The sequence below is a fragment of the Carassius carassius genome, chromosome 12 (assembly GCF_963082965.1).
Source record: "Carassius carassius chromosome 12, fCarCar2.1, whole genome shotgun sequence".
NCBI lineage: Eukaryota > Metazoa > Chordata > Actinopteri > Cypriniformes > Cyprinidae > Carassius > Carassius carassius.
This window is the reverse complement of record NC_081766.1, coordinates 10835626-10851222: the sequence shown is the minus strand read 5'-3', so window position 1 is coordinate 10851222 and position 15597 is coordinate 10835626. Positions and strand designations below refer to the sequence as shown.

At 39.1% G+C, this 15597-nt stretch overlaps 1 long non-coding RNA gene and 1 gene segment (V, D, J or C); both read right to left on the bottom strand.

The window, feature by feature from the left end:
- Positions 1-11126: 11126 nt before the first annotated feature.
- LOC132154781 (uncharacterized) lies at positions 11127-12161 on the bottom strand. Its single transcript, XR_009437198.1, has 2 exons — positions 11757-12161; positions 11127-11574 (listed from the first exon to the last, which is right to left on the bottom strand). It is a non-coding gene; the product is annotated as an uncharacterized LOC132154781 (long non-coding RNA).
- Positions 12162-12440: 279 nt separating this feature from the next.
- Positions 12441-12980, bottom strand: LOC132154776 (T cell receptor alpha variable 9-2-like). The segment is given in 2 exon segments: positions 12441-12857; positions 12929-12980. Coding segments are annotated over 2 exon segments (408 nt in total).
- Between the last annotated feature and the right edge of the window lie 2617 nt (positions 12981-15597).

Below are 15597 nucleotides of genomic sequence, written 5' to 3'. Positions count from 1 at the left end.
AGAGTAACATTAAATAAAAAAAGGTTGCATTGTCAAAACATTCTTTTGAGTCTGCTCAGATTACATGTCTTATACCTGGAGTGGATATTAGAATAACAAGAAAGCATATCTCCATGTTGGGAAGGTTTGCTAACTTGTTTTATGAAATGAAGTAAAGGTAAATATATGATGGTAGTATCTTTGTTATGAAACTGCAGTGTGGGTGTGGTTTATTTAGACCTCCTTCTGTGTCATTCCTTATTAAAAGCTAAAATTATTGTGCCTTCAATGTACAAATATCTTAAAATGAATTATTAAACCAAAATTACTTGAGTAAAAGTTAAGGGAGTTTCTTCATCCATTAATTCAGTTGATCTAACGGACATATACATTTTTATGGATCCGTTTTTTTTTTTTTTGGCATAATCACATTTTTAAGGGTCAGTCAAGTTTTTGTATGGTGTGTAGTGTTTTCCTGTCTCATTGGGCTCCAGGGACAAGTTGTTCAGTGCAGAGTCTGTCACTAGCAGATCCACATGGGTTTTCTTTTCATTCAGTTTTACAGAGAATCGAGGCTCTAGTACTACAATTTCAGACTTTTATGAAACTTTCCCTATAGCATGGAATAAGATTATAGGGGTTTCAGGAGCTGAAACATGATATTGGCGATACCACAGACTTTCTTTGAGTGAGTCATTAAATTATTAATTCAACTGATTAGTTTAAAATGCTGATTAATTCAGGAATGAAACTTGTCTTTATTGAATCATTCATTCTTTAGATTAATTCATTAGGAATTAACAAAATGGATGTTTTATAAGTGAGTCTGTTTTTATGACTGAATCATTCACTTAATTGAATTGTTCAAAAACACAAACCCCTAACTGTGTGTCACTGCAAGATGCAGTGATTCTTTTGTGGCTTCATTTGGAACTATTTGAGTTGGCAGAACAAAAGAGCAAAAACAACTGCCAATATTATGACTAAAATGTAAGTTACTTAATATTAATGTCCTGCTAATAATACATACTAAACAGCTGTGCTGTTCATATATAGGGCTTATTTAATCACTAATATTATCGTTTACATCAGCTCTCATTTACTGTAGACGACATGCAGCTGTTTATTTATTTGCTGCAGGTGTTACCATATCCTTCAATCTGACTTTGTGGTTTATGAAGACACAAATGTGGTCTGATATTCATTTGATAACTCACTGTTCAAAGCAAGTTTTCTGAGTGAGTTTTTGTAAAGCCTCTCAGGCACTTTGTAACACTGGGCTGTTAATCTTAGAACACAGTAATAAAGAGCTGAATCTGACAGAGTTACAGTTTTAATGTTCAGTGAAGTGGATTTCTGGGATGTAGTTGATCCAAATTGATCAGGGTCTGGTATGTTCTCATATGTCTCTGATCGTCCACCTTTAAGCAGTATATATTTTGGCTGTGACTTAGAAAACTCTCTGTACCAATAAAGGAGAACATAGCTGCTGCTTGTGTCATATGAACACTCCAGTGTTACAGGATCTCCTTCTGTACTGGAAACACTGGTCCTCTGGTCACTTGGTCGAATCCAATCTTGACAGATAACACCTGGAAGGAAACGTTTTTAATACGATACAGTTACACTATTAAGATGTATATATTTAAATACCTGAATAATCATACAAATGTATTATACTTGTGGATTGTACCTGATGCTGTAAGTAAAAAAAGCAGTAGATGTTTTCTGATTTGCTGACTGAGCATTTGGAGTCTTTCCATGATCACATCAGAAACATCTTAATTTGCTTTGTTTCTTGAAAGGTTGATCTTTAAATATTAGGGGGTGGATACAAAAACAGGAAGTACATTTGCTCTTGACTGCTTGTCACACAACATCTGCACTGTGCTGAGACTTGTTCTGTAGGTCCCAAATATAGCTCATTTTTCAAAGGTTAACAGTTTCTAAGATTCCAGCAGGTGGTGAACTAATATCATAAAATTAATGTACATAAGCTGAGCATAATTTTATTCATCTTTATTTTTGTACATCAAAGCTATACATCTTGTCAGGGACTGTATGAAACTATTTTTTTAAAACATTCAGTAGTTTTTTAGATATATTATTCAGTTGTCTTCTATGATTCAAATAAAATTATATTCATTATTTATTTACTGATTGAAAATATGTATTTAAAATATTGTTTATACAGATATATATATATATATATATATATATATATATATACACATAATCACAGGGGTTTTCTCTTCATTCCCTTTCCCAGATAATTGACGATCTGGATTCACAATTTCTGACCTTTGTGAAACCTTTCTGGTAGAGTGTAGATTAACAATAAAAAATTCAGGAGCTGATAAGTGCATATGTATTATTTTTTTATTGTTATTTAATTCTAGCATTATAACTTGAATTGCAGTGAAACTGTTATACAGAATTTATTTATACCATAGTCCAGTGTTTCACAGGGGGCATATATATTTTTGCAAACTCATTCTCTGCCAGCAGGAGTCGCTGTTTGAGTGGTAGAGATTGAGGTTTCTCCAGTACTGCTTTATCTGAAATTACGTGCAAGATTAAATGAAAATGACATTCATTTTTCGGAAGACAGTCTGTTCCCTTCAGAAATACAGTGATATAAAAACACCTGCACTCAATGTATGGGAAACACTGTAGTCTAATAATTAAAGTCTAAATTCTGCAGATTACATCATTGTCCAGTATTTTACTGTCAGCAATTTATTATAAAAAGGGCGCCTCTTCAGGAACTCGAGCTGCGTCGAACAACGCTTTGAGCTACGCTTTGGGGAACGCGCTTAGCGTGAGCGACTCTGAATATCGTGTGTAATCAGTCCAATGGAAGAGCGTGACGTCCCAGGCGGGGTGACGTAAGCGACCAGGAAGCTATAAAAGCACGTGCCGCCAGCTGGTGTCAGCTTCGCGTCTTTCAGCAAGCGCTCTGTGTGTGAGTGTCACTTGTTTGTCTTGTGAGTCTTATTTACTGTTGTCTGTCCAGTTAGAGCTCCAAGACATGCCAAAGAGCAAGGCAAAATCTAAGCATAGTGATGGCGATTCCAAATCACGTTATAGGTTGTGTGTTCCTCCCTGCCCACGATATATAACGGGTGGGGATACACACAGCTTGTGCGTGGTTTGCCTGGGAGCAAAGCACGCCGAGCCGGCTCTCGAGGGGGCCGACTGTCCGCACTGTGAGCGTATGTCGGTGCGGCTGCTTCGTTCCCGGAGGGCCCTCTTCGAGGAGGGTGCCTTCGCCAGCGTTCCCCGCGGTGCTGGTCCCGCTTCTGCCGAGACAGAACGGCGGCTGCACTCGTGGGGGTCGCAAGTGGATTTGGTGGAGGGAATGGAGACGGGCCAGTCCCTATCTCCTTCCACTTTCGCCAGATCCGGCGCCCAATCTCTGGAGTCGGCAGCACGCTCTGCGGTTCCTTCCGCCCAGGGAGAGGGATCGACACTCCGCCTCTCTTCCTCCGAGGAGTTCGATGTGGAGTCGGTCGACAGGGATTCGCCACCCCATTCGCTGCATTATGAGGAGCTCTTGGAGGTGGTTACTCGCGCTGTGGCCAAATTAAGCATTGAGTGGCCCTCCAAAAAAACGACCGAACCACAGCGAAGCAAGCTCGATGAACGCTTCCTGCGCGTGAGTCAGCCACCTCCCAGCCAGGGCCTTCCATTCTTTCCCGACCTGCATGATGAGATCGCCAGGTCGTGGAAACGCCCATTTTCAGCCCGCCTCTACATCTCCTCGACTGACTACTACGGCAACGTAGTGGGGATGGGAGAGCACGGCTATAGAGCGATGCCCCGGGTGGAACAGACGCTCGCGAGCTATCTGTCCCCCGGCGCGGCATCGTCTCTGAAGGCCCCGGCATTGCCCTCAAAGCCACTCAGAACAACATCGGCTTTGGTGTGTGAAGGGTATGCGGCTGCAGGTCAGGCTGGTATGTGTCTGCACACCTTGGCGGTGTTACAGGCGTAACAAGCCGACCTGCTTAAAGAGCTAGATGAGGGAGAGGAGATCAAGTTCCATGATATTTCAGAACTAAGAAGGACCGCTGATCTCTCCCTCCGCGCCACCAAGGAGACCGCCCGAGCGATTGGCAGCTATGGCATACAGCAACTTATGGTTGACCCTGTCCGATATGAAAGAGCGGGACAGGGTCTGCCTCATGGATGCCCCGATTCTGCCGACTGGCCTGTTCGGCGACGCAGTCAATTCTGTTGTCGACAGGTTTCAGGAGGCCCGCAAACAAGCGGCGGCGTTCCATAAGTTCCTCCTAGAGAAGGAGGCCATTGAGGTGGTCCCTCCTCAAGACAGGGAGTCCGGATTTTACAGCCGGTATTTCATAGTTCCAAAGAAAGATGGGGGGTTGCGTCCGATTATAGACTTGATGGTCTTAAATCGTTCAGTTATGAGATTGAAGTTCAAAATGCTCACAATCAAGCATGTTGTAGCTCAGATCAGGTCCGAGGACTGGATGTCACAATAGATCTCAAAGATGCATACTTCCACATATCCATCCTTCCACAACACAGGAAGTTTCTGAGGTTTCGGGGGCGAAGCTTACCAATATCAAGTACTTCCCTTCGGCCTTGCACTCTCACCCCGTGAATCACAAAATGTGTAGACGTGGCTCTGGTCCCCCTGCGCATGCAGGGCATCCGCATTCTCAACTATATCGACGATTGGTTGATTTTAGCTCAGTCAGAGCAGGTTGCGGCTCGGCATCGAGATGTCGTTCTCGCACATATGGGGGAGCTGGGTTTGAGACTGAACGCCAAGAAGAGTGTACTTTCTCCGGATCAGAGAACCACCTATCTAGGCGTAGTATGGGATTCGACTACGATGCAGGCACGATTGTCCCCTGCTCGTATCGAGTCGATCCTCATCTCAGTCGAGAGAGTCAGAGAAGGCCAGCCACTTACTGATGGCAGCTTCGGGTCTGATGGCAGCTGCGTCCAACGTGATACCTCTTGACCTGCTGTACATGAGACCCCTACAGTGTTGGCTCAAGAACAAGGGATTTCCCCGAGGGGCAATCTACTTTGCACTATCAAGGTCACGCGGCGCTGCCTCCGTGCCTTAGACATGTGGAAGAAACCTTGGTTCTTGAATCAGGGCCCGGTGCTGGGAGCTCCTTGTCGCTGTGTAATACTAGCGACGGACGCATCTCTCACCGGCTGGGGTGCAGTCATGAGTGGCCACCCTGCCCGTGTTCTGTGGAGCGGTCGACATCTAACATGGCATATCAATTGTCTAGAAATGCTAGCAGTTTATCATGCACTGAAGCACTTCCTCCCAAACCTAAGGGGTCACCATGTGTTGGTGCGCACCGACAACACATCAGTGGTCTCTTACATCAACCACCAGGGAGGTCTGCGTTCGCGCACTTTGTACAAGCTGGCGCACCAGATCCTGGTGTGGTCCCAGAAGCAAACTCCTCTCATTAAGAGCAGTATATATTCCTGGGAAACTAAATATGGGAGCAGACATACTGTCGAGGCAGGGGCCCGAGGCCGGGGAATGGAGGCTTCACCCAGAGGTGGTGAAGCAGATATGGAGAGTGTTTGGCAGGGCTCAAGTAGACCTTTTTGCGACTCAAGAGACATCAAAATGTCCCCTTTGGTTCTCTCTAGTTCAACCAGCTCCTCTGTGACTGGACGCTATGGTACAGACCTGGCCGAGGCTTCGTCTGTACGCCTTTCCCCCTATTGCTCTGCTCCCAGGAGTTCTGGCAAGAGTACGCCGGGACGGGGTCCGTCTGTAATTAGTAGCCCCGTTCTGGCCGGGCCGAGTATGGTTCTCAGACCTGGTCTCGCTCCTTGACGGCTCTCCATGAGAGATACCAATCAGGACAGACCTACTCTCACAGGCGCAGGGCACGATAATTCACCCTCGCCTGGAGTTGTGGAAGCTGTGGGTATGGCCCCTGAGGGGGCACATCTATTAGCAGCTGGTCTCTCAACCGAGGTTGTTGAGACCCTCCTCCAATCCAGAGCTCCCTCAATGAGGAAACTGTACGCCCTGAGGTGGAAACTCTTCACCTCATGGTGCAGAGACCGCCAGCTAGACCCAGCAAACTGCCCAGTTGGTACAATTCTGGAGTTTCTACAGTCCAGGCTCTCTGCAGGGTTGACCCACTCCATGCTGAAGGTTTACGTGGCGGCCATTGCGGCCTACCACGCCCTTCTCAATGGCCAGTCTTTGGGAAGACACCCCCTAGTTACACATTTCCTCAGCGGTGCGCTGAGGCTGACACCTCTATTCCCCCGTGGGACTTGATTGTGGTGTTAGAGGCAATGTGCAAACCCCCGTTTGAACCCATTCAAGATTTTTCAGACAGACATCTTACACTTAAAACCTCCTTTCTGTTGGCTATCACCTCTCTGCGGAGAGTAGGAGATCTTCAGGCCCTCTCTGTGGCCCCCACTTATCTTGAGTTTGCACCTGGCATGACCAAAGCGTTCATATACCCTCGAGCGGGATATGTTTCTAAGGTTCCCTCTGTTACACCGCGACCTGTAGTGCTGCAGGCCTTCTGTCCTCCTCCCTTTCGGGAGCCTGAACAAGCGAAGCTAAATTGTATGTGTCCATTTCCCATTTCTGGACGCATACGTCCACAGAGCTGCCCTGTGGAGAAAAACTGACCAATTGCTTGTATGCTGATAATATGTCATGGCCACTAGATATTAATTCTCGGGAATGTCATAACTAGTGTGAACGTCATATTATGTCGTGGCCACGAGATAATTTTGTCAAGGTAATGACATTCTTATGTTGTGGCCTCCAGATGCTATGTTGAGGGAATGACATCCATTTCTCGTTGCCACAACTTTTTATGTTGAGGGAACGACATGTTTTTCTCGTGGCCACGATGAGTTTAATGTGTAAACAAACCTGCGTGACCATAGCCAGCCGGATATCAGAGATTTATTCATTAATATTTTATTTTGAACGAAGAAATTATGTTATTTATTATATAAAATATTTCATTATTAAATTATAATATTAACCAACCAACATTACGTGCGATAGTCCTTCAAATGAAAGTTTAACTTGAATAAATGTTACATAAAGTGCATAATATAAAATAGGACTACAAGAAAACATTTTTACCTATCCTTTCAGTCTTGTAAGTCCATTAACTGATCATCTTTTCCCCATAATATTTGTATATTATGAGTCAGTGTCTGATACTGCAGCAGAGGATATGATCAGACACATGGGTTTTCTTGTCATTCAGTTTGCCAAAGAATTGAGGATCATGATCCACAATTCCCAGTAGAATATAGAATGACTAAAAGATATTGAGGAACTTAGCGATATTAGTGACTTAATATTAGCGATAGCAGAGTGTCTTTTTGCACAATGCTGTATTCAGCACAAACTGTTGTTCAACTAGCATTCATTCCTTGTCAGGTACAGGAGGAAGTCTCAGATTTACTCCTCCCCTTCAAATCTGCAGACTATAAGATGAATTAGCATTTGAAACCTAGACATGACAGATATGAACACACAAGTCAGGAGTTTTACTGAAGTACAACTAATAACCTGAGATTACAGTCATGGAAACATTTGATGTTCTGTATTTTGGTCTCTTAATTTTAGTCAGTGTAGGTTTTTTTTTTATGGTTCTTTTGTAGGAAGATGTATTATGGCATGACAAAAACAATGAATTATCATCTTCCATTTTCTCCCTAAGTATAAAATCTGGTTCTCTGTTAGGATACTGTCTGTACCAGTAGAGATCGACATAACTGCTGCTTGTATTATGCAGCTCAGTGTTACACGCTCTTCTTCTGTTCTGTAAATATTAGTTTCCTTGTCTTTCGGTTGAATCCTGTCAGATAAAATACCTGCAAGAGAACTGAGAGATTTAATAACAGGTCAGCTGGTTTGTACAAAATTTAATTTAATTTCTAAATTAAAATTACAATAATAAAAATAGTTTCCTTAATAAATGTGATGTCGTTATAGTACGAGAGTAACATAAAATATGTTTGCATGGCCAGAATCATCTTAATGTACGTTATATTTAAGTCTACTCAGATTACATGTGTTATACCTGGAGTGGATATTAGAATCAGAAGAAAGCATCTCTCCATCTCTCCAAGATTTTCTAACTTCATGCTCTAGGCTTTAGAAACTGAAGTTTAAATTCTATGATTGTAGTATCTTGTTGTGAAGTTACAGTGTGGGTGTGGCTTATTTAGACCACCTTCTTTGTTTTCCCTTATTAAAAGCTGAGATGATTGTATCTTCAGTGTATGCAAATCTTTAAAATACTACCTCTTGTTCAATAAGTATCTCTCTCTAATAATTCAGTTTGATCAGCAAATGTGACTGTGATTATGTTTATTATGTTACTACTGTATGAGAATTATTTAAAGCTAAACCAAACAGAGCATTTTTGGTAGAGTTTAAATATTCAATATTTGATAGGGAGGTTTGTGCTTGCAGAATTAAATTTGTCCTCTCTGAAATATTTTAATGTACACAGCACCCCCCAGTGGTGATGTGACAAACATTTATTCTCCCATTGACATCCATTAGTATAACAGGGTCAATACATTTGTGAATCTGAAAAATAAATGACTATAAATGACTATCACTGAACTAATCTGTTTCTCAAGCCTGTGTTAAGCTCCACCTGTTAACATACAGTAACCCTCTTATAAAGCACAGAAATTTACATATATTATAATGGATTGATACCTATATCAAGTCATGTCATTTCTCAAATGTTTTTTGCAGTTTTATTTAGTTTTCTGTCACAGTGGGCTCTAGGGCACAGTATTACTGAGCAGAGTATGTCACTTTAGCAGAAGAGATCTCCAGATCCACACAGGTTTTCTTGAAGTTTTCCAGAGAATCCAGAATCTAGATCTACAATTTTAGACTTTTGTGAAACTTTCCCTGTAGCATGGAATATGACTAAAAGGTATTCAGGAGCTGAACCAGGATATTGGTGATACCACTGCAGACTAATCGTGAGGAGTAGCTATAGGACAGAGTTAGAATGTTAATATTGTTCCTGTAGCTCAATTGGTAGAGCATTGCCTTACCAAGCGCAATGTTGGAGGTTTGATTCCCCGGGAACACATCATAGGTGAAAATTGATAGACTGAATGCACTGTAAGTCGCTTTGGATGGAAGCATCTGCTGAATGCATAAATTTAATAATGTGCCCCTCTGTTCAAAACACCTCAGTTTGGACTGGTGTGATGACATTCCCAAAACTGACACCTGCAGATGATATCATGAACATTTGACTAAATTTCGACTACAAAGACAAATTAGCAGACAAAACAGGTTTAAAATGTACCTGCCAGAAATGTGTGACAGATGAAAAGTGATCTAGTCATTTTTAGTTTGCACAGTGATTATACCCAGAACTTTTTGCACAGCTCCTTATAAATGCAAAGGGCATTACAGTTAGTGTCTGATTGGCTCATCCCATCATGAAGTACCTCATTACAATGCAGTATTGATGTACTACTAATATACAAACACAGAACCAACAGGTGGTGACAAGAGACTAGACTTTCTTGGAGTGAGTCATTTAATTATTAATTTAAAATGCTGATTCATTCAGGAATGAAACATGTCTTTATTGAATCATTCATTCTTTAAATTAATCCATTCAAAACTCAGATTAATTCAGGAATGAACCAAACAAATGTTTTTATGAGTGAGCCTGTTTTTATGACAGAATCATTCACTCAGTTGAATAATTCAAAAACACAAAAACTGTGAAACTGCAGTGTGGGTGTGGTTTATTTTGACCTCCTTCTGTGTCATACCTTATTAGGTAAAAGATAAAAAAAATTAATAATTAAAACCAAAATAACTTGAGTAACAGCTAATTCCGTTTATCTGACATATTCATTTGTATGGACCCTGTTGTTTTTGGCAACATCTTATTGTAAGAGTCAGTCAGGTTTATGTATAGTGTGTCGAGTCAGAATCAAGGATCTAGTTCTACAATTATGGAGTTTTGTGAAACTTTCCCATTGCATGAAATATGACTAAAAGGTATTCAGGAGCTGAACCCTGATATTGGCGATACCACTGCAGACTAATCATGACGTAATGAGTAGTTATATTGCCCCTCTCTGTCCCAAACACCTCAGTTTGGATTGGTGTGATGACATTTCAAAAAACTGAAACCTGCAGATGAGATTATCAACATTTGACATCATTTTGACAAAGAAGACATAGAAATAAGTTGACAAAAGAGAGCTGAAATAGGATACTTATATGCAAGACAACAGAACAAAGCCCAGACAACTAAATTTTTCAGTGTGATGTTTAATTCTGATCTGCAATACAAACTGTTGCTGTAGTAAAATTAATTAATTGTCAAGCAGAGCATGTCTTCAGCAAGCACCTCCCCTTAAACCTATAGTACAGTCTTCGTATTCAAATTTCTACTGTAATAGTGAAATTTACGTTGTTGTTTTTTTCTTAGTATTCATAATTTTAATTTATTTCCTTCTTTAAACAATACTATAATTTATTCTGTTGAGGTGCTTAAAAACATCAACGTGTCTGGTCAAAAAAAAAAAAAAAAACATCTAACTGACCGGAAAATCGGTCAAATAAAGGGTCACTTTGACAGTTACATTTTCATACCAATAATTACCTAATGAAACATTTATACTTTATTTAATTCATCATAGTTAAAAGGGATCAATTTTTGAAAATATACACACAACAACAAAGCAAAACTGGCAAGTAGAGCATCATTTTGCACAATGCTGTATTCAGCACAAACTGTTAACAGATCATTCATTCTTTGGCACGTAAAGGAAGACATCTCAGGTTAACTCCTCTCCTTAAAGTTGCAGTCTAGATTAGATAATAGCATTTGAGGCCTAGATATGATAGATATGAACATGTAGGTCAGGAGTTTTACTATAGTACCACTAATAACCTGAGGTTTGTTGCAGTCAGAATGTATTAACGAGACATTGAAATATTTGTTGTTCTATACTTTGGTCTTTTAGTCAGTGTAGATCTACTGCTGACATCATTAAAAACGAAGGTTTATTATGGCATGACAAAAACAAAGGATTATTATCTTCCTGTATACTTTCCACCTAAGCACTTTTTTCTCTCCAGCAGGTGTTACAGTATTGTGTTTGTGAAGTGTTGTGGTTTTACACAAGATATGACTGTGGTTTATTTTGTATTTGATAATTTTTTAAGTGCAAAAACTACATGTGAGTTTTTGTAAAGCTTCTCAGGCATTTTGTATCACTGGGCTCCTACTCTTAAAGCACAATAATAGAGAGCTGAATCTGACAGAGTTACACTCTTAATACTGAGTTCAGTGGATGTTTGGGATGTGATCGACTGAAACCGTGTGTCTGGTATATTTCCAAGACTGCTCCAAGTCCGGGCACCTTTAAACAGTATATATTCTGGTTTCCCATTAGGATACTGTCTATACCAGTAGAGATAGACATAATTGCTGCCTGTATCATAAGTGCAGCTCAGTGTTAAACGCTCTTCTTCAGTTGTGTAAATATTAGTTTCCTTGTTATTCGGTTGAATGCTGTCAGATAAAATACCTGCAAGAGAATTGAGAGATTTAATAACAGGTCAGCTGGTTTGTCCAAAATGTCATAACATTTTTCAATTAAAATTACAATAATAAACATGTGATGTCGTTAATAGTGTAACATTAAAAAATGTTTGCATGGCCAAAACATTTTAATGTACGTTTTAAGTCTACTCAGATTACGTGTTATACCTGGAGTGGATATTAGAATCAGAAGAAAGCATCTCTCCATCTCTCCAAGATTTTCTAACTTCATGCTCTAGGCTTTAGAAACTGAAGTTTAAATTCTATGATTGTAGTATCTTGTTGTGAAGTTACAGTGTGGGTGTGGCTTATTTAGACCACCTTCTTTGTTTTCCCTTATTAAAAGCTGAGATGATTGTGCCTTCAGTGTATGCAAATCTTAAAAATACTACCTGTTGTTCAATAAGTATCTCCCTTTACTAATTTAGTTTTATCAGCAAATGTGACTGTGATCATGTTTATTATGTTACTATGAGGATCATTAAAGATAAACTAAATAAAGCCGTTTTGGCAGAGTTTAAATATTTGATAGTGAGGTTTGTGCTTGCAGCACTAAATTCGTCCTTACTGAAATATTTTATTGTACACAGCACCCCCCCAGTGGTGACGTGACAAACATGTATTCTCCCATTGAGATCCATGACCATGAGTCGAACAGGGATAATACTTTTGTGAATCTGAAAAATAAAAGGAAGATAAAACTTGAATTTATTTATTGATATCGATATATAGATAGTTATATAATAGTTATATTGTGATATTATATCAATGATTTGATTAAGAAAATGAGAATTTACTAAGTAAATATGTACATAAGAAATATTAACTAGTAGAAATACTAACCAGCTGGTAAATGTATAGTTAAATATGAATTTGAATGTAACATTCTTCAGTGTGGATACTACTTGCTGTTTTTGACATCTAATTTATAGAGCCAGTCAGGTTCTTGTATGGTGTGTAGAGTGTTTCCTGTGACTGTGGGCTGCAGAGCACAGTAGTAGAGAGCAGAGTCTGATACAGCAGCAGAGGAGATGATCAGATCCACACTGTTCTCTTCTTTTCTGTGACTGATGGATATTCCAGGATTCGCACGAGTAGTTGTTCCATAGTAATCCAGAATGAGGAACTGTGGTGGTGAACCTGCATGTTGCAGATACCAGTGAAGACTCTCAACAGAACCAGTGTAGTTACAAGAGAGTTTCACACTCTCAGTCTCAGTGGCAAATGCTGCTTCACTGTATGGGGTGATGACATCTTTAGCTCTGTTACCTACAACAAAAGCTTATTCAAGCATATTTCAAATGAAATATTGTTATGTAATGATGCATGTTAGGTTTTACCTTGAGTAAAAGTCAGGAGTAAAAGCACACAAGTGAACATGATGGTAGTTGTTGCTTGCATCAGTGATCTGTGATGCTGACTATCACTGAACTAATCTGTTTCACAAGCCTGTGTTAAGCTCCACCTTTTGACATAACACTTTTGTAAAACACAGAAATTAACAAATATTATGACGGATTGATGCCTAAATCTGCTTGCACTTGCATATTTGACAAAGAAATATCATTTCTGAAATGTTTTTTTGCAGTTTTATTTAGTTTTCTGTCACAGTGGGCTCTAGGGCACAGTAGTACAGAGAAGAGTCTGTCAAGAAAATATCTCCAGATCCACACGGGTTTTCTTTTTGTTCAGTTTTACAGAGAATCTAAATCTACAATTTCAGACTTTTGTGTAACTTTCCCTGTATCAAGGAATATGACTAAAAGGTATTCAGGAGCTGAACCGGGATATTGGTGATACCACTGCAGACTAGTAGCTACAGGACAGAGTTACATTATATTGTGCCCCTCTGTCGCAAACACCTCAGTTTGGACTGGTGTGATGACATTGCCCAAATTGATACCCCCTTACGAAAAAGAAAGTTATATAAGTGTACTATTAGTATACTTCTTTTAAAAATAGGGAAGTATGCTTTTAGTTTACTTTTTATGTACTTCTCAGAAATGGGCTTTATGAAACTCCTCAGAAATACTTAAAATGACATTTAATTATACTTGACTTATACTTACAAAAAGTCTAAATATATTTGAGCTATACTTGTCTATAGCTAGTCTCTATGTGTATCTGACATCTTTTATTATTCTACAGTCTGTATGTTGTGTGCAGGGAAAATACCATTAGCATTTTGAAAGTTATACATCATTCACTCTATGATGTTTTGGTTGTAACGTCACCCCCTAGTGGCAGATGACAAACAAATACAGTACATTTATCATAAAACTGATGCATTACGGCATCCAACTAAACAATGAATTACGATACGTTTTAAGATAAGTTTTGTTGCAAAAATTGCAGAAATATTTTCCCAGGTTCACACTACTGACTTAAATTACTTGTATGAAGACTATAAATGAAAAGCATGCATAAAGTGATTTTCCACCACCAGCAATTTTAAAGTCAACTTGTCCAACATTTCATTTAAACAATCATGAATACAATATAAACAATAAATTTTAATCAGTATTGTACATCAGTATTATGAATGCAAAACTAAGAGTAATTCCTAATCAGAGCACAATTACATCTTCTAAATAGATGACATGTATCATGGTGTCAATGCAAATCTGTAATTGTTTTTCAAGTTTTAGTTTTTGGCTTCTTCTAGCATACAATGCTGAACAGTATATATATATATATATATATATATATATATATATATATATATGTATATGTATATATATATATATATATATACAGTGTATATATGTAATTTCATATATTCGGAAGACATGACATGTATGGTACAGTACATTCACCTATAGTATCACTGTTAGGAGGGTTTTCAAACGGTGGTGTTGTGTTTTATGTCACTGTGGGCGTCAGAGCACAGTAATACAGACCAGCATCTGTCAGTTTAGCAGAGGAGATCTCCAGAATCACATGGGTTTTCTCTTCATTCACTTTCCCAGAGAAGTGAGGATCTCTATCCACAATTTCTGACTTTTGTAAAACTTTTCCTGTAGCGTGTAGTATTATCAAAAGAAATTCAGGAGCTGATCTGGGATATTGGCGATACCAATGCAGTGTAGATGCTGAGGAGTAGCTACAGGGACAGAGTAACATTTTCTCTCTCTTTCTTATAAACCTCAGTCTGAACTGGTGTGATAACATTTGCAGAACTGCCTCCTTCAAAATCAAAAGTCAAATAGTCAATTTATAGAATTGTAACATACATAAAAATGAACTAACACAAATTCTACGCTTATTAATCTCAGCAAAATCATAAAAAATAAAAAATAAATGGAATACTTATATATAAGAGAACAAATCAAACCAGTTAAGCAGAGCAACATGTTGATCATAACCAGAATGAAGTTTTAGTTCAGCACGAGATGTTCTTCAACTAAACTTTCTGTTCTTTCCTTGTCAACAGATGATGTCTCAAGCAAACTCCTCCTCTTAAAACTATAAACTGAATGTTTTATTAAGTGCTTGACAGTGATGCAGTGTGTGATCTGTCTTACTCTTTGTACAGTGTTGTTTATTTTCTGGTCAGAGTCGAGGATCTCGAGCCACAATTTCTGACCTTTGGGAAACTTTCCCAGTAGAATATAGAATGACTAAAGGATATTTAGAAGGATATTGGTGATACCACTGTAGAGTATATGCTGAAGAGAATGTACACGACAGAGTTATATTTGCTCCTTCAGGATGGAACATTTAATTTTTGACTGGATTGATGACATTTGGAAAACTGGGAATGTTGATGGCGCAGTGGATAAGACACATGCCTTTGATGTGAAAGCTCCACCTTTTGACATACAGTAACCCTATTATAAAGCTAAGAAATTAACATATATGATGGATTGATGCCTAAATCTGCTTGCACTTGTTATCTTTCAAAGTAATGTTATTTCTCAAATTTTCAATTACTTAACAGAGGTATGATGTGTTTTTGCACAGTTTTTTTTTCTTTTTCAGTTTTCCAGAGAATCAAGGATCTTGATCT